Consider the following 20,394-nt stretch of genomic DNA (forward strand, 5'->3'; position numbering starts at 1 on the left):
TCTTGTTTCATTTGAAAGCCTTTTTCACAGTCCCCTGGTCTATTGTAAAACCATTACGTACACATTCATAAAAAATCGTTCGTAACTTGTAAAGAAACGAAGCGCTTCCGAATGGTCAACGCAAACAAACTTGCAAATTGTTCACTGCTGTGGCTTTGTCTAGTGTTTATGGTCCAATTTATAAGCGGTACGCCATCGGGATGTGATCATTTTCAATATATTATGTCATTAAATTGATTTATTAACACATATTAGATAAATTATATACCTAAAATATAAATATAGAGTACTTCCTGATTTACAAAGATTCATAAGATTACAAAAAATATGTTTGTGTACCAGAGTACACAGGTAAGAAGTGAAACTGTTTTACGACATATCATTTTTCTACTATTTGCAACTTAACGAAAATGGGGTAGACAAGGCTTAAGCCTTAAGAAAAACTATTTTTTCAGTCATATTTATTAATACTTGCTAATTATAACAGATTTATAAACATTCACTGATACTTACAATCAAAAAGTGAGGTTAACCTCAAATAAATACTAAAATCATGCTCATACGTGTTGAATTTATAAAACGAAATGTATAATCACTCTCACCTTTCTTGTAAATTCACTTAAATTTGAACAAGTCCTTTTTATTTTATCTCTTTCAAATTAATATATTGTTATTCTTATTTCAAACCAAACTTCAAAACTAATATATTGTTTTTATTATTATCATATATTACATTGTATTCTTTACGTCACTATACTAAACTTCGATAAAAAAAGCAACATGGCGCGTAACCGAAAAACGTGACGTTTTCTTACAAAATTTCTCCCATACGTCGATAAAGAACTTTCACTTCAATAAATTGTCGTTAAACTATATTCCTTTGCTTTGACTTATGCCTCATAAAACAGTTTTGTATTAGTTATTGTCCTGTCACGTTTGTAAGCGTGCAAAATATGAAAAAGAAAAGACATGGTGTATTATATATATCGATAACATGCATTGCTATAGTGTAGAATATTAATTAATTCAAACATCGAACATATATATTATTTACGCTTATGTCTTAATCCATCCCGCAATACTGGATTTACACAGCGCAGTGGCAAGTTGGAAGTTGTTCGTTCTCTGTCACTGTTTGTCTCACCACTCTCCATTCTCGCTCCCTTACTACGTTTTACTAAACACAAATTTATAGACTCAAAATTACGTTTACTTATATATTTTATAAGCCCTCCGAGGAAGACTCGATGCTTTAACCGATGGTTCGTTTTTCTACAGATGGTCAATGTAACGGAGTCGCGTTATATTAGTGAGCGTTCAAGTATTACGTAATTAATGGGAGGGGTGGGGGGAGGTTGGGAATTATGCGTTATTGTTAATATTATTTTTGACTTTTCGATACTTTACAACACAAAAATGGTAATTTTTCGGTTTAATGAGACACTGGGTGGTAACGAAACGTGTTACTATTGGGTACAGAGAAACGTGACGCGGCGTAACATGTGGAGGGGGGGTCAAGAATCTCCAAAAATTGCGTGACGTATTACTCGAATGCTCTTTCATACACTTTAATTCTTACTTTGGAAATTTTTATCAGGAAATATATTAAAGCAGTTAATAGACAGAAGATAAACGAAAAACTTTAAGACACCTGCTTCCCAGTCGGCATGAACTAATACTAACTGTTATATTTTATGAAGGAAATAATTTTCGTACGATGTATCCATATCATTTTAATTATACGGTTGACGTATCATTTTTAATACCCAGTATAAATAAGTAGATCGAGCCAGAATGTTTTTGTGTATCACTTCGATTACGATTTTCGTTTAGTTGTTCTAATTTTAATTGTTTTGTTTAATATTCTGTAATATGTAATAATTGTGTATTCACATGAAACATTTTGTGGTTCTATACCAATGTATCAGTGTACCGAGCGTTGGCAAGCTTTTACCAATAAAAAAATTTCTAACGAAGTCATATGACGGCACTGTGTCAGTTACAAAGCCAAATTGGCTTAATATTTCATGACACCTTTAAGCAACATCTGAAAGAAAAGAGGAATCAGCATCAAAGCCAAAATAATATTGAATTGGATTGATATTCCATGTCTGCCTGTATGAAGTATGGATCATGGACTGCGAAGGGCACCAATACATAGATCATGATGCAGGAAGGCCTCCTCTAGTTCACTCCACGCTTTTCCATTGTTTGAGATTCTGCTCCAGTCTTTACCAGCTACTTGAATTATCTCGTCGATCCATCTGTTCCTTGGCTGGCCTCTTTTTCTTCTTCCCGCAGGTCCTTCCCATGTTGTGGTATCTAATGTCCATCGGTTGTCCTTGTATCTCGCTGGGTGTCATGCCATTTTTGTCTTAGTAAAAATTACACTAAACTAGCATTATAATGAAGATGACTAAAATTAACAATTAAAATGGTACAAGGTAGAAAGAATGCTGTCGTTCCATAAGTTAAAACGGAGCATTCTTAATCCATTTAAGGTGCGTCTAAGGTTGTGAGAAACCTTATATAAAGCTTAATTAGTTTGTCTCCTTGTTTATAGTTAGCCTACGCCTAAGTCAACGCCCGATGAGAATTAAAGACTGTTTTGTTTAGCGGATATATTGTATTACCTTGTGTATTGTTTAAGTTATCCAATAATTTTGTTACGAATTAACACAGATTGAAGCATTTTATAGTGTATAAAAATATCAAAAAGTAAAATAAAAATATGTTTATTCATTACAAATAATTAATTATAATGTGTAAGGTATTTCTAAAGGCAGAGTGTCTTTACATCGTGGGAGAGTATTTAGACCACAAGTTTTGACAACACATATACTTAAATGTTCTTGTTATCATGATATTATGATAATTAATGTGACATTTGAATGCCTTTTTTTATATGAATGTACCATTTTCTTCGCAAATAAACGATTATTAACTCTTTTAAGTAAAATACATGACGTGTTCTCAGCATCCTACAAAACAAACTTAATAGTAAATTCCATAACAATTTATTTTTTTAATAACCATTTTTTTGTTACTGTTCACAACACGTATGAGTGAGTGTAATGTGTAACTACTAGCTAGGTGTCAGTAGCATCCAACACTGCATATGATATATACGCAGTTATATTAATACTCTCCTTTTAAGATATCAGAATTTCTAAAACGGAGTAATAGAATTTAGCCGAACATTAAAAAATCACATGTTAGCAATGTAAAAAAATCGAATAGGTCAAATGCGCGCGGGAATTTTTAGTTGGGTATCTGGGGTATTTCACTGGTCTCTGTAAAATAAACATTTCTAAAAAGTTTCAAATCGAGTTGTGTAAAATAAAAGTTTTTCTGTCATTTCTATATACCAGTGCTAAATGAACGAACTTAATATGTAATCACAATTTTAAAATAATTACATTACTCATGTGTGTCACCGCTTATCTGGTTTCTTTATACATAATGTCAAAGACATTTAAACAGTGTTTGATAATACGAACCATGACTATTATATGTAGGAGACTACATGGGATAGAGGCCACACCGCCTGCTGCTGAGCTGAGCAGTCAAGGCCCTTCAGGCCAACAACGTGGGTGAAATGTTTAACTACATGTATACATTTCACTCACACACTCACTCAATCATTCACTTACATATACACTTACTCATGTACTAACATGCACGCACACACTCATGCCCAAAGGCGCGTTGAAAACAATTGAAAAACCAAATTACAAAGTTTTATGGAATTTACTATTAAGTTTGTTATGGAAGAGCTGGGAACCCTAATACAGGTATTTCTTTACTTCAAAGGCTTACTAAATCGTACACATTATAATGAATTGTTGTCAAATGAGTAAACACATTTTTCTTGAATTCAATTTTTTATACAAAAGTTATATCAAACATGTTTGTAACTTGTTTTAGTAATTTTACGTAATTTATGAAACGCGTCAATCAGTCTGTTGTCTGAGGTTTTATCGCTAAGATAACGTCAAACATTTATATATATTTTTACAAGAAAATATTAACTTTGTCTTTAATGACGTCAAAACAAAAAGCTACTTTTTGATTTAATGAACGGATAAATAAATATCTGTTCCTAATTAGCTCTCAAACTTACGTGTCCTGGTCTTTCCCAACAGGTGAAGCGGCAATCCGGTCTAGATATGCACGCCTAACGGTGCTGGTACCACCTGAACCTCCGAAGATCCTGAAGGGACCAGTATTGAATGCTGTGGAGGAGCGCGATGTTGACTTAGAGTGTGTCTCTGTTGGGGGCAAACCTGCTGCTGAGGTAACATCCAAATTCTTAATTCTGATAAAGATTATAGCATGAACTGATAGAAATTGCCAAACAATAATAACCTCGTAAGTAATTAAATTCCAAGATTTGTTGGTGTCAGGACTATGATATTCAATTTGTTAATATACTAAATATACGTTTTAGACAAATTCATAAAGGATTTATATTCAGTCTAAAATAACGCGTTTTTGTCCCGAAAAGTGAATTTAAAAAAACATTTATTATATGTCCCGCGGAAACCCGTAATCCATAAGAGATTCAGTTCAATCAGACTCGTCAACGCTGACACAAAACACTTTCACTGTCAAAAATCTTTCAAAACCAGTGTATCGAAATCGATTCTTATCTGGTTTATAAATAATTCCTAATAACTTTCAGATAACGTGGGTTGATAACGAGGGTGGCGTACTCAACCAGGGAGTGACGTACGCTGTGGAAGAAATGTCTGATGGTAGGCGGTATACAGCAAGGTAAATTACTAAAATTTATTACATATTAATTACGAGCCAATTCATTTTGCAGCTATTGTATGTAAGCCTTTTCTGTTGGTACTAACGGTTTAGCTTCTCACAATGTTTTTCGTCTTTTTAATAGAAAAGATGGTGTTCATTAGAATCTAAACCTAAACTCCTAAGGTGTCCTTATAAGCAAGGAGAAATCACCCAAATAATAAGGGACACGATATTTTTTAACTCTCATACTGCGAAGAAAATCACCAATTCTTTTCTGTATAACTATTATATTTACATAACTATATGTATCGCAAACTGGCCCATACTGGCTCCAGATGGCTTGTTTAAGGTAAATATGCTATTCCTTGGAGGAGGATTATACCTGTGAAATTGATATCATCATATATTTTTACCTATATATTGCTTTGAATTTGTTTTTTATTTATGTATCGCTTATACGAGTATACAATGTATTGTTATATAATTACTTTTACAGATCAATACTACGTTTGCGTCCGCGAAGGCAACATCATAATCAGACATTTATTTGTCAGGCACAGAATACAGCAGATCGAGCGTATAAGGCGACTACAATTAAGATAAAGGTATATATAATATTATATTTTCATTTATAAGTCATACTGGCTAGAAACCCTAAGGAAATATATACAAATACAGGCAATACATTAAGTATTATTGATGATATAGTCTTTGTATAGACAATTGAAGTGAAGTATTTGATGATTTTAATAAATTTTATTTATTAACACTTCGTTACTATAAAATATAAAAAATGTAACATAATTGTGGAAAAGGAGGACTACTGGCGGCCTTATCGCTTTCGATCGATTTCTTCCAAGCAACCACTAAAATTTTGAGTTCGTGAGTTGAACCCCGGCGTTGCTTCAATTATCTTTCTATGTGTGCCATAAACACTCATATGTTAGATCGTGAAGAAACCTTCTTAAAAAAGTCGGACGTTTATGAAGCACATAATTAAGTATTTGCTTTAAAATAAACAAATACAATCTGAGGCGCCAACGAATCTTTCGAAATATGCACAGATAGTTTCATTCACTTGAATAAATTGCATTTTATAAATTATAACTTTCGTGAATCTTGGATAGCATAAGTTTTAAAATACAAAATATTCTGTATATCTTCGGCGCTGACTACGTTAAGCATAACACTTAAATTATGCAAACAAGATGGTCCGCTCAGCAAACTTTTCGCATAAAATCTTAAACGTCTGCTTAATCGCCGCGCCAAATTATGCCATTTTTAGCGAACATCGGAACACGCTTTTTAGGATAAGCGGTGCGTATAATTTATTGTTTCAAACAATTATAATTTTTATTACAGAATTAAACATTTGCAGTTCATTTAACACGCGATACGTAAACTCACAAAGCCTTGACTTTGCCTTGTTAAACTTTGTTTTTTTTTAATTATAGTTTTTGTTACGGCGAAGGAAATTAGATGTGTCATAATTGTTTTGACAAATTGAACGAAAATAAGTACATACACAAATTAAAGCAGAAGGGACTGTTTGCAATTGGCCGTGTCGAGAGAAAGGTTTAGATTAGTTTCCAGATAATATTCTGAGAGACTGTTTATGACAAAGATGGAAGTGGAAAATATTTAAAAAAATTAAATCAGTGGCGCTACAAAATCGCAGGTCTGAGCTTCAGATTTTTGTATCTGACATATAATCATTTCTTTTTTTAATATACAAGTAGGTCCCTGTGCTTGCCACACGCCTTGGACTTTTTGTGTCTATGGTCTGCCGGTTCTGTCACGATGATTTGCAAAACCGAACGAGAGAGTATTTAATGAGTACGTATACAAAAATTTCATTGCACAGCCGGAAATCGAACCTACGACCTCAAGAATGAGACTTGCCAAAACTGACTGAAAATGTCAGAAATATAAAATTTGCCTATATTAAAAAATCTTCTGTAAAAATATTGTAAAATGATAGCGAAATACCTTGAACACTGGCTTCGTAAGTTATATGTTCGGAACGCAATAAAAATGACAATCGAACGATTATTCGATTCAACAATCGAATCGGTAACTCGATTATAAAATCCATTCGGTCGTAAAAACATCGCTATACCTAATGGATTGGGAGGAAAAGTTGTAGGTAAAGTTCTTAAAGATTTATTACTTTGATTGAGTTTAGTGGTAAAGTCGAAGGGGAAATTTTACAGTTAATCTCTGTCGATTTGAATACTGCATTGTAATTAATCGTTTCGATATCGAACCAAATCGATTGTCGCGGTTTTTTCGCAAAAACGAATTCTTTGAATTCTTTTCATTTTTTCCGTGTTTCGAATACATAATAATTTAGCTTTTACAGATTAAGATGACTAGCACTAGGCTTGAACGTGCCTCCGATTCCAGAAGTCATTCAGTTTCACCATGCAAATCCTCTGTGCGCATTTAACAGTCATTCTTAGGGTGAAGGAAATCCTCATGAGTGTGACCTAGACTCAAGTAGTCGATGGCGTATACAGCTGATCAGTTACTTGTATATTAGGAAAGCAAATCCACAACTGCGCGCTTTTCTAGGCAGTTTTCCCGTTTTTTAGCCTGGTTTTCCAAACCAATTTGACTTAGGGTCCTTCAAGAAAAAGCGTACCAATTCTCAAAAGGCCGACAAGGCACACGAGCTCTCTGGACAGAAATATGAGGCAAATACCAAAAACGGAACCTAAACGAAACCTAAAAGAAGCTGATAGACTCGAAAATTTGGCTTTACTAATTATTATATAATAATAATAAATATAATAGGTAATTTTTGGACCTAAAAATTCCATAGTGAAATTTTGAATGCCTTAAAGTATGAAGTCGCCGTGTTACACGCGCTATATAAAACATCAAACTGAAACTAACTCCACATCAAAATTACGCAACTGTATTTAGTTCGTAGGTCAACACATTATAGCTTTAATTTACCCTAATTGACACCATAGACAATTTAAATTGTCAATCTGAAACCACAGATTATAGACGCATCGATTACCTAATCTGTGACCGCAACACATATCACATACAGTCCATACAAAAATCGCGATCTTATATTATTCCAACACGTTTCATTAAGGCGTAATAATCTGTCACAAAGTATGTTCTGTCCGAGCCTTCTGGCGTATCGTCACGAAATTAGAACACTACAACGCTCTTATTTTCACTTTAGCAGACAAGGGACCAGATTAACCTGACCTCCCCCATCAGCAAAACTCCCAAGCCGCCCCTATAATTACTGTAAGCAGCCAGGTCAGCGTACGTTGGACGGTTACGGGAATTTTCCGAGGGAAAAAAATTGTGGTTGGGATTTTTTACCGTCTGTTTCTTTATTACGTTTCTTTTATTCGTTTATTGGTTAAGCTTAATTTATGTGTGCAAAATCGGCTCTCTATTTATTGATTGTCTTTGAATTGGACGGAATTTACGACGTTTTTATTGGAATGAGATGGCTTCTCGTTTAGGGATCCTCATGCTGTCTTTGAAGAGCATAAAATTCTGATAAAGAATCAAGTAACTGGATTTGCTGCATTTATTCTGTACTGGGCTGATCGGTTTTAGAGAAAACATCGTTGTATTGTATATGTCTCGAACCTAATTTTGCTGATATTTTTTTTTGTTTCCAAAAAAATTACTGGTATTTTTAATGTATGCTTATTTTGTCTTGTTTATATTTTAAATGTAATTTTTGTAACACTTATGTTAACTTACATTGTCATACATTTTAGATTAAAGAGTTTATAAAATATCCCGTAGATTTACTATGTATGAAGTGGTAAACTTTAATAAATAAAAGTAACTAGTCATATGGGTACAAAATCTTTTTTCTTGTTTTAATAATTTTCTAGTTTCTGGTTTTGCTCGCAGTATATACTTTTAATATCATTACTTGTTATAATGTCTCTTTTTACTGAAATATGCAAAACCTTTTGTTTCATGTTACGTGTAAAAGTTCATAGTCTATTATAGAAAATATGTTTATTGACAGAATTCAAATTCAATATAGTTGGCTTGAGCGATACTACAATTATAGCGGTTATACAAATTTATAGATTTATAGCAAGACTGTTGTCAAATACACGTGTTATTTAAGGTTGGGAATACTTAAACTTAATATGATGATATTTGCATTCAAAAGCAAAATTGCTTTGTCCTAGATTCGAACAACTACATTAGTCTTAAGATATTAAAAGCACATCGTCATGCAACAAGAACAAATTAAATAAAACTATCCTTTATACTATGCTATACAGAATTTTACTTGGGGTTTTACTATCAGACTTTATGTTGCGTAGAGGTCATAAAATCACCAAGTATTTATCTATTCTTTATGATAAAAACCTATTTAGTCTTTACTATAGATAGCATTGGAACCGTGTCTCTTTATATAAAAAGAACGATAAAGCCTTGAAAACTTCTTTTTTAAATACGCAATTGTATAAATGCAAAAATATTGCCGTGAATTTTGTACTAAACTTTCTATCGGAGTCTCTATAATCTAGTCTCTATAAGGTATTGTTATGAGGTAGGGAATCGGATAGAAAATTCCACAGATCTCTTCAAAGATTTATTTCTCAATGAGGGCTCTAATTACACACACAGAAAACAGTTACTAATTACATTACACTTCACACATTACTTTATCACTTGTCTTCACTTTATTCACACTTAACCTATTTTGTGTTTATCTCTTGAAATCGCATTCGAAACTGAATTAATGCCTTGGATCGATTATATATCTTGAACGATATTCAAGAATCCTCAAGGCAGGATTGCTAATGAGTAGCGATTGCACACCTAGAAAATTCGGTCTAGAATCTTCCTTTATTAAAGGGGTATAACTAGTTCTGAAAACGGGTCTCCTCAAAACTGCACTCACACATTTTCTTAAACTACTTGAAAAAATGTTTGGCCATTACAATTTGGCCAAAAACATTATGCAAATTACAGATTTCTAATATGTGATTGCCCTTCTCCTGAAACGGTCAGAAATCATATTTCTGCCTGCTGAAAAGTTCTCTAAGTTATGGAAATTTCTAGAAACATTGCAGTCGACCCGTCTTTTTTAACAGTATTATAGATTTTCATCTAGAAATGCATCGTTGTGTGATTGCTAACATAGACCTCACTAATATTATTTCTTATTCTTTTGTATTGCATCTCAGTTCTTGAATCTGTGAGTTTAATTTTCGAGTTATTTTATGCATTCTTTCGTATTATTTTATATTAATGTTGGTTTTTATGAGATTAGGTAAACGCTTTTTTATTTTACACGTCACATTTCTTTTTTTAGCTTTTTACCTCACTAGGGTTGCCTGAAAGAGATTGCTTGATTGTGATAAGGCATTCCTCGTATTTTTTTTTGTATAATGTCATTTGTTTTTTCTATAACTGCTCGTTACATTGTACATTACAGTGTAAATAAATAGGACTAAAAAATGAAACTTACTTCTCTTACTTCAGTATTTATTTTTATTCTACCCTACAAAAATTTGATTGCCCTCTTTCAACTAAAGTACTTTTTTATCCCTTTTTGTCAAATTGTATTTATGTTGAAATGAAAAGAGATAGATACTTGACGTATAGTTATAATAACCATACAACAAAATCACAAAACTACTAAGTGTTTAAAACTAGTATTAGACACATTATTATGAAATTCAAATTTTTGAAAACCGCTCTTACAAAGCCATCCCAATATACTTTTACAAATATATAGTAATTCTAGTTCTCAATAAAAACAAACTCATTTGTACAAACTACATTGTCGTAAGAGTTTTATTGGCCACTAAACTAGGGTTCACTAATTCGACTTTTCGTGTGCAAACCGCGTAATACCATCCTTGATGATTAATGAAAAAGGTTTGTCGGTTTTGTGTTGATTGCTTTTTACAAGAAGTCCTTTCGGTAGTAAAACTATCGGGAGATTTATGTCACGAACATACAAATTTACAAACTTTACAGTACTTGTGCAAGACGGAAATTATAATAAAAATATGAATAAAATTTCCAAATACAAATTTAAATAACATATTACACTTATGTCCACTCTTAAGATATATATAGTTTAGCTTTGGCTTAGTAACTATATGTATTATGTATATTTATATATATGACTGAAATATTTCCGAACCAATTCGACTTAGGGTCCTTCAAGAAAAGAGCGTACCAATTCTTAAAAGGCCGGCAACGCACTCGCGAGACCTCTGGCATTGAGAGTATCCATGGGCGGCGGCATCACTTAACATCAGGTAAGCCTCCTGCCCGTTTGCCCCTTATTCTATATAAAAAAAAAATTCTTCTTGCTTACCTTTTCTACTTTAATACATTTTTCAGTGGTTGCCTGGAAGAGATCGCTGAAAGCGATAAGGCCGCCACTTACCCTCCTTTTCATTTATATATGTAAAAAAATTATTATTTAAGTACAACGTAGTGTTAATAAATAAATATTCTAAGTATATACTTACATTTAGTTGAATTTTTAGGTGCTCATTTAAGTTGTGCTACTTAATACAAGCAAACTAAGTTTTATTATAAGCTTTTACATCCATTGTAAGCATAAATATCTTTCATTAGCGAAGTTTCCCTTATTTCATGCAACTGAAGAACTTTTTTTTTCTCATACATTTACTTTTTACGATTATTACGTTTTCGAATAATCTTTTACAATCTCCTCTATGAATTCTAAATGTTTTCCATTCAATATTATTCTTACAAAACTATGAGAATTTTTATAAATAAGGGAAGTAGTCAACCCTAACACAAGTGTCTCTGTCTACGGGGGCTGTCCCATACTCATGAATTAACGTAAAATCTGAGATACAATAAACATTTTATTTATTTATTATTAAATATCTCTTATCAATTTATTAAATATCTGTTATCAATTATTTTATATGTCTTCTAAAGTTTGTCTTTTCTCTCTTATTAATCCTGACTATTATATATATATTATATTAAAATATTTTTACGTTATAACTCTAGCTATCTTAGTACGGATTGCCTGAAATACAGCGCAAAACTTTTCACACAGTATGTTAATTGTAATATAGTGGCCGGATGGGATGTCGTTGATCACTTGGGAGATGGGACGGTCGTTGGTATGAGACCTACCTGTGTAGACACGTTAGCCCAATCATCTCCCTCAGACCAGCAAAAAAGCGGGCGGTATTAATAACTTTCCTCCACTTCGATTTGTTCCCTTTGAAGTAGAGACTCTTGAGTTTAAGTGCAATGGCGCTAATTCAAATGTAAATTGGCGTCTAGTAGATAGTACCAGTGACCCCAGAGCTGGCACTCTCTTGGATCAACAAATAAATATCGCAATACAGCGAGTAAATGCTGCCAGAGTTAAAGGTACAATGCCATAGGGACCAAACTTCTTTAATTACATTTATATTATTTTTTTACTATGTAAGTTAAAAAATGTAAATTTGTAACTCTTTTTTTTATAGAAGTTTTTTATAGAACAGGGGGCAAACGGGCAGGAGGCTCACCTGATGTTAAGTGACACCGCTGCCCATGGACACTCTCAATGCCAGAGGGCGCGTACGTTGCCAGCATTGTAATAAGTATTATTCAATTTGCATAGTAAACCATAATAAATATTGATTTTATTAACTCCTCTATAAAGCACTACTTTCCCCCAATACGAAAGGGAAAACTTGAATTTTAAAAGCGTACACGCCCCTACCCTGAAGCGTTAATCACTAAAATGGATATCACGAGTCTAGACGAAGCCATGCATTGGATTAGCTTAAAGTGTAAAAGTGTTTTATACATTGTACTATTGAAGATTATGTGTCAATTAAGTACTTTTTTACCTTTGAAGCAATAAGTTATTTTAGCAGTTGTTGCATTTATATTTCGAAGGGAATTTTTTAGGACTAAGATCCCACTGCTCCATTCTGTAGGTGAATGTTATTTGATGCAATTATTTTTAATGAACGTTGAGTATGCATTTGCGATAGGTTGACTATAATTTGTTAATTTTTTTTTTAAATTAAATTAAATTTTATCATCCTTTGTCCTTCCTTTCAGAACAACACGTTTTGGCCAAAATGGAGGCCAGATTGAGCTTTCAAATAAACGAGCTAGGTTTGGTATTTCCCGATATTTTGAAACCAATTTTCCTTTAGCTTGTATAATTTATCACGATGTATTTTTTGTGTTAGAGTTTGTTATGTTTCCCTATAAGTGTTTTTCACATTAAATCTGGTAATTTTTTCTTAAGTACAAATGTACCATTGTGCCGAGCGTTGGCAACCTTTGTAAATAAATGTATTAAATTCTTGTTTATAGGCATTATATTTTCTTTTGCGTTTAATCTTACCTGGAGTAATAGTCGTTTATTACAAACATGGCAACCTTATTTGCGATAATGGATTACAGAAAATATAAAACTTTAATGTTCTATGAAGAATAAAAACAAATGACTGTGTATAAATTACAGTAGGTACATTAGGCTAACTTTTAAGGTTATTGTGTGTTACGCTAGAAGAAATATGAAAGTCTATAGCAGACAAAAATCAGAAGAATTATTAGATAAAATTTATAAAAAATAATATTATAGCATCAAATATGTGACGGTTATTTAAAATGTTATCATTTTTATGATGAGCACACATGAATATATTCAGGGATTCCTGTATTTCCATAGAGTAGGTGTTAAATACATACATTTTATTTCAGTCTAGTTTAAATCGAATTAAATAGTTAGGGTTGTTAAATCTACGTTTCCGAGCGGAATGTTCGGAAAGTTTTAACTGAATTTACGTACTTTAAATGCTTAGGTTTGCCCCAGTACAGTGTTATGTAAAAAACTAAGTTTTGATGTATACGAGAACGACTAAGTACATAAATATGCGCGAGTAATAGAGTAATACAACTGTATCTTAAACCATATCATCAAACCATCATATATGTTATTAGTTAACCTAATGACACGCTATGTTAGTTGAAAATTTTGAGCTGTCTGAGTGGTACCTAAAGCTCTATCATTTATAGAAATAAATATTACTACGCCGTTTTCACTAAGAACTTGTGGCGACACCTACAATCTATGGCTTCAACCGGAAAGGCACTTACAAAGTCTGACCGCAAAAAAATTACTGTTGGGTATTAGCACCTCCTTCAGGCCAGCAGTGGTCTGTAGTCTCCTTAAGGTCAGACGAATAGCAGCCTTCCTTTCTCCACATACTTATCTATCTTTTTTCATCACAGCATAAATACAATTTGACACATTTAAAACCGTGCAATTAGACTAAATTTGATAGTACAATCATAATACGAGAATCGCTCTAATACCCAGAGAACATAATTAATAATAATAATAAAACAGCTAGAACCTTTTTAGGTGTCGGCTTTAGATTTCTATATATATAGTATTTGAAACCCGGTTTCCTTGCGAAGTCCATTGATGCGCAGCTGGGGATCGAACTTACGACCTCAGGTATGAGAGTCGCTCGCTGAAGCCACTACACTAACACGGTTTACTTTTGATAATAATATAATTGATTATATATTATTTTCAAAAGCTATATGAAACACAGTGCCTATAAAAAAACTTTTAGTGAAACTGGCAAGAAGCTATATATTATATTATCGTATAAATGAATTTTAACGTTGTTGCGATACAATTCCAAAATAATTTTTGATACACCCAATTTCTCGCCATGTCTCAGACAGATATCCATTCCGGTTGACTTAAAAATATTTAGCAAGCGTTATTGCAAATATAAGGAAAAAAAACAATTGTTCCCAACCTTAAGAATTTGCATTTAAATAATTTTACTCTACTAATCATGATGATATTTTATTTAACATATGTTGTTCCAGGTTCAATTCGCGCCGAGAGTGAAAATCCATTTCAGGACTGGTTCAAACAGAGTTCATGAAGGCGACACAGTAGTTTTAGGTTTGTTTTCTTTACGAAACTAACTAACTTTTTTCCATCGATTCTTAAGAGAATTTTCTGATGTTTATATGTAACCTGGATTTAACGTGATTTGGGAATATAATCATGCCTTGTTATTTATTTCAGTGCTATTATAAAGTTATATATATAATTACGTATTAATTAATACTCCAGAGTGTAGCTTTAGTTAATTTAAAATCGGTATCATAGCTTAAGAGATTACTTTGTTTTATAATGCATTTTACAGCATAAATGCCAAACAATAATTTTAATATATGCTAACTTTTATACTACCTAGAACTACTAACAAGTTGTATTTCCACTTAAAAAACAACGTACCTATTTAAAGTCTTGAACTTAGGATACACTTGAGTAGCGAATTCATAGTATTGTCTTTTTTTAACATAACTTTTACACATTTGAGAAAACCACTTTTTTAACGGATTAAAGTTATGTATTATTGTAAACTTATAATTATTTAAACATATTATAAACAATAAATTTAACCGACGTTTAGTGAAATCATAGTATATAATTCAGACAGCAGGGCATGTGCAATCCTTTCCACCCCACAAACTATTACTATAGTCAATTGAATACTGCGTAAATAGTGTTCATTCAATATTGCTTAAATAGTCAACTTTGGTTTTAATAATAGCTTTTTATAGGTTGTCAAGCGATGGCGAACCCAAACAATTTAACATACAAATGGTATGTGAACAGTGAACCTGTTGTTGGAACCTATGGGAATGAATTGGTAAGTTTTATTAAAAAATAATAGTAAATCATGTTTAATTTTTTCGTTTTATTCTTATTATCGAACTATAATTATTAAAAAAAAATATTTACAAACATTACATTTGGTACATTTAGATTGATAAATTATATGTGGGTAACACTGAAAATATTTAGAAGTGGCCCGTAGAAAGATTGCTAATGAAAACTTTTTTGAATTTCAATTTTAGAACTCTTTGGTAACTTAATATAATATATTGAATTCATTTGTCATTTGTTTATGTTAATTGGCAAATCTAATACTCTTGTTACTCGAACAATCAGCCATAAAAGTATGCATGCAAATTTCATACTAATTTTCTGATGAAAATTAGTATGTCACAATAATAAGTTGAGTTATATAAAAAACCTTTAAGAAATAGTACACGTGCAACAATGCCTTATATCCCATAATTATTCTGTAAGCCTATTCAACTCTGTTTAGCGTTCAGTTTTGAGTTTGTTAAAGAGTTATATTTTTGGTTCTGGTTCCCAGCTCTTTCTTTTTGACATTTTAAAACTGTTTACAAAATTTCTTATCATGTTTAAAGGCATGTGATTGAGTGAAATGAGTGTGTAATTGTTAGGTCTCAGTAGCTTCTCTAACTCTGAATTCTGTAAGTGGCTGCACAAGCTGTTATTAGAAAACAGACCCTTAACTGTTTTTTTAAACCTGAGTACTCTATATCTTATACTCGTGCATAAAACTTATTTAAATAGCCTTGTAAAATGCTGAAAAGCTTTTAAAAACTATTAAAAACCATAATCCGTCTCACATTTACGATGGTAATTTTCTAGAGCGTCTGTGTCGCATCTTTATACTCGTCTCAAAAGTATATTTTTATATTCTTGGCTCAGAAAAATATCTGCAATATGTATGTTACCGGCAATTCGTGAAACAGAATAGAGTGGGTTTCGTTTGATAAGTAATACTTGTGTTCGAAGTTTTTGGACCAAAACATTCACACCATGAAATTGCCACCAATCTAATCCAGTAATTTAAAAAAAAATTGAATCTCCAGACTTAATAGAGACTACTTAATCTAGCTTTACATATGACAATGATAACCGGGGCGATATGAATTCTTTTTTACTTTAGTTTAGTACCACGACAACAAAGACGACAGTATTAAAGAAACTAACGCATGCATGGCAAGTAAACCTCAATATGGACTTGCGAATGAATTGCGTGACGAATACTTTAAAAATAATCGGTGATCTATATTCATACTACGTGGTCTAATTCACTATTTGACAAAATATATTTAAGAAATGTCTTTAAATTTAAATTAACGCAATATAACTCTAAAACTAATAAAAGAGGACAAACACTCTATAAATGTTAAACCTAATTAAAATACTCTATTTTTTACACATTTTGAACATAACTTAAGTCATTTTGAAAATAACACAAATATTGTGTCACTTGCATATGTACCTACTAGTACAGACATCAGGTATTCATCAGTTTTCAACTTCTGTCGGTAACATATATTTTGCATCAGTAGCTGATTCATATAATTTTCAGCATAACAGTAAGAGGATCAAAAGCTTAGTGACTGAGACATACTGCATTAAGACTTTTGAGTTATAACTTTTCGTCTAGAATCAAAGATAAGAGGTTTACATCTGTATATCAAGTAAAGCAAAATCACTAAAATTACTTTAATTAAAATGTGATGTGAGGGTAGCAAAGGTGGGTAGGTTCTCGTTTTAGGAATGAATCTCTTACGTCGGGATATTTATATAGTAATATTATACAGTAATATTTTTCTGAAGATGTTCCTCTATTTTTGTTTAGATTTCGTTAGTTGGAAACGCTATAGCGCTCCGAAGCTCAAAACAACATTTTTACCTCACCTTATCTTGTAACATTTCATTGGAATATATTTGTATATATGTATTTGAATCAATTTTCTTTTAGGTTATAAAAAACATTACACGGACATACAACAGTGCTACTGTCAAATGCGAAGTGTTCAATGAAGTTGGGAAAAGCGCTGACACGAAGGCCTTTGAAGTTACATGTAAGACCAAAAAATTAATTAATAAATCCCATTTTAGCAATACATAGCTTACTACGTATAAAGATATCTCACGTTTGCGTCGTCACGAATACATCTAATTTGGGTTTCGTCATGCTTCGCTGTAAGCCATTATTTGAGTAAAAACTATTTTTTTTAGTATTATTTAAATAATTTAGTCGTTCGGGTTACGTGGTAGGCTTGCAGACAGTGACTTACGAAGTAATTCGTTGTTATAGTCTAAAGTCTTACTTACCTATTTTATTATTATTCAGAGGTGATTTAAATATATATAACTATATAATTATATAATTATAGTCGTAACGTCTTAGAAGGTAAATAACGAAGTAAGGAAAAAAAAAGGGCTTACAAAATACTAGCCTATCCTTATTTTAAATAATTAATAGTATAATAGGTAAGCATTTCACAGAATACATCTTCACCTGGATAGTAAGTACAAAAGCAGTAATGATAAATGTACATACAGAATTTTCCGTAGGCGAACGAAAGTCTTAGAAATTTTCCATAAACATTTACTAGTTAACGTGATTACATATTACGTACGTAGGTAGGCTTAAAACCTTTTTACCTATTTTAAGATACGAAACAGAAAGGACTTGGAAAATTTCATAAAAATCTTCAAAAAGAAACACAGTTAAAAGCGTAAAAAGTCAAATAATTAAAATGAAAGGTCAAGCAGAAAATAAGTTGAAAATTACAAAGTTCTTTTGTTGAAGTTAAAACCTGAAGAATGTAATTATAAGCAATTATACTTTTCATTTTACTTTCAATCTCATTACAAGTACTGTGTACTTGGAAATGTGGATTTAATATTCACTTATATTAATTGTATTAGGCGAAGACCTACCCTCATAATTAAAAACTAAAACAGTTTAAACTCTTCTAGAAATACTCATCCAACTATCTCTTCATCATACCATAATAATTATTTGCCAGAAAAAGACGAAAGTCAAGACTTTTTTAAACAACGACTATACAATGAAATAAAACTTATTTAAAATGAATATATTATACTACGTTTCTAGTGATATTCTCGTTACGCGCTTTAAAAGTAGGTAACATCACAATATCACCATTACAAAGCTTTGAAGTCGGCATTTAGACTTTACACGATATAATAAGCACAGATTATATCCATATGTAAAATAGAATAGTTTTTGGAACGATCCCTGAAGAATTTACATCGTTCATAGCATTCTAATTGTAAACTGTCATGTATGTGCGAGTTGTCAAAGTGACATCGAAGTTTATATTTGTCAGTAAAACTGTTGCTGTGTGTTACACAGCAAGCTAACGATTTAATTAGACGCATTTATTCTACGCGGTCAATACGTGTTTTATTTTAATATTTACACGATTCGTGACAGACAGACAGATCGACAGACTATCATTGACCACAATCGATGAAAAGCACTCGAAACGACGGGTGATATAAATAACATATATATTAATGTAAAAAAAATATTTTAATGCATTCATTACGCATGCATTAAAATATATTCACAAAGGTTTATTTATGTAGTTTTAAATGAAATTTTGGATTTTGTTTTGTCACAGACGGTCCCGCCTTCAAGAGTAAACCACAGAACGTGGAGGGCGACGCGGGCTCAGTGGCAACACTGACTTGTTCAGTCGATGGTCACCCCCATCCGAAAACTTTGTGGCTGAGATACGAGAATGATAGAGTTATTGTAAGTACATGCATTAGTTTTCCTTCCGTCTCTTGGTTCGTATTATAGATAGATAGCTTATTTTCTTAGATTATCAAGATCTTAGAGATTGTTCAGTTTTCCGAAATAAAAGCTTTTTAGGTTGTTCTGTGAATTTTTCTCTTTATAAAGGTGAATGTTAAGGGTTGTATGTATTTTTGTATGTTGTATCATAAATATATATAAATATATATATATATATATATATATATATATATATATATATATATATATCGCTTAGGGGTTTGAAAGATAGATAGTAGCCGATTCGATAGAGATAAAGTGAATAGCAGCCGTATTAAGCCGTGACACAATGTTTCACGTTTTATATTTGTATAAGTATTGAGTTGATCTACAAATGAGGAAATAAATATACATACAGTAAGAGAAGTTCTAAAATTAAGGTGACGTGAATGTTCTATGATTAAAGTATGTAAATGTTTAGTGTGTTTGTTTGTCGTACTAAATATTCTCTATGGTATCGTTGTTTGCCAACGGTCGGAGAATAAAGTTTTTATTTATATTATTATTAATAGGTTTATATTTATATTGGTCTTTTACATTTATTTTATTATGTGATTTAGATAGTGGGAAAGTCATCAAATCTGACACTGACAGTGACAAAGCAATCCGCAGGACAATACTGGTGCAGAGGTAGTATAGACGGACGGAAAGACATCGAAGCAGCTGCTATGGTATACATAAAAGGTATGGGACTCAATCCGATATCTATTATAGGTTGTTACTGCTTACAAGGAAGCGCTAACAAGAAACGATCATATTTGGTATTTAATATTTCAAGCGCTTTGCTTAGTTAAGACATAATGCGCCTGAAATCAATGATATATATTCCAGCGCTGTTTCTTTTGTTTCCTTCACTTAAGTTTTTTTAAAGAAACATGATAAGGCTGTTGCACTTACCATATAGATATGAATTCTTCTAGTAATAGCTTCAGGATATTCTGTTTGTTGACCTCTCTCAACACGGCAAGCTCCGCGGGATAAAATGACTACTATTTCATTCTGAAATGGCTACGAATTTAACTTACCAAAAACTATACATATATACAATGGAAAAACATTACATTTCCCTCAATACCTGAGACTGTTTCAACTCTTATTATCCAATATTAATTATGATATTAACGATGGCACAAAATAG

At 32.0% G+C, this 20,394-nt stretch overlaps 1 protein-coding gene across 1 annotated transcript in view; it reads left to right on the forward strand.

The window, feature by feature from the left end:
* LOC111000233 (irregular chiasm C-roughest protein-like) overlaps positions 1-20,394 on the forward strand; it is a 58,111-nt gene that overhangs the window by 27,089 nt on the left and 10,628 nt on the right. Inside the window, exons 5-12 of the mRNA XM_022269608.2 lie at positions 4,146-4,297; positions 4,685-4,776; positions 5,255-5,363; positions 14,626-14,704; positions 15,373-15,461; positions 17,403-17,505; positions 19,081-19,214; positions 19,817-19,940. Of these exons, the coding sequence (XP_022125300.2) occupies positions 4,146-4,297; positions 4,685-4,776; positions 5,255-5,363; positions 14,626-14,704; positions 15,373-15,461; positions 17,403-17,505; positions 19,081-19,214; positions 19,817-19,940 (882 nt within the window). The remainder of the gene's footprint in view (positions 1-4,145; positions 4,298-4,684; positions 4,777-5,254; positions 5,364-14,625; positions 14,705-15,372; positions 15,462-17,402; positions 17,506-19,080; positions 19,215-19,816; positions 19,941-20,394) is intronic.

Source organism: Pieris rapae, chromosome 9, assembly GCF_905147795.1.
Source record: "Pieris rapae chromosome 9, ilPieRapa1.1, whole genome shotgun sequence".
NCBI lineage: Eukaryota > Metazoa > Arthropoda > Insecta > Lepidoptera > Pieridae > Pieris > Pieris rapae.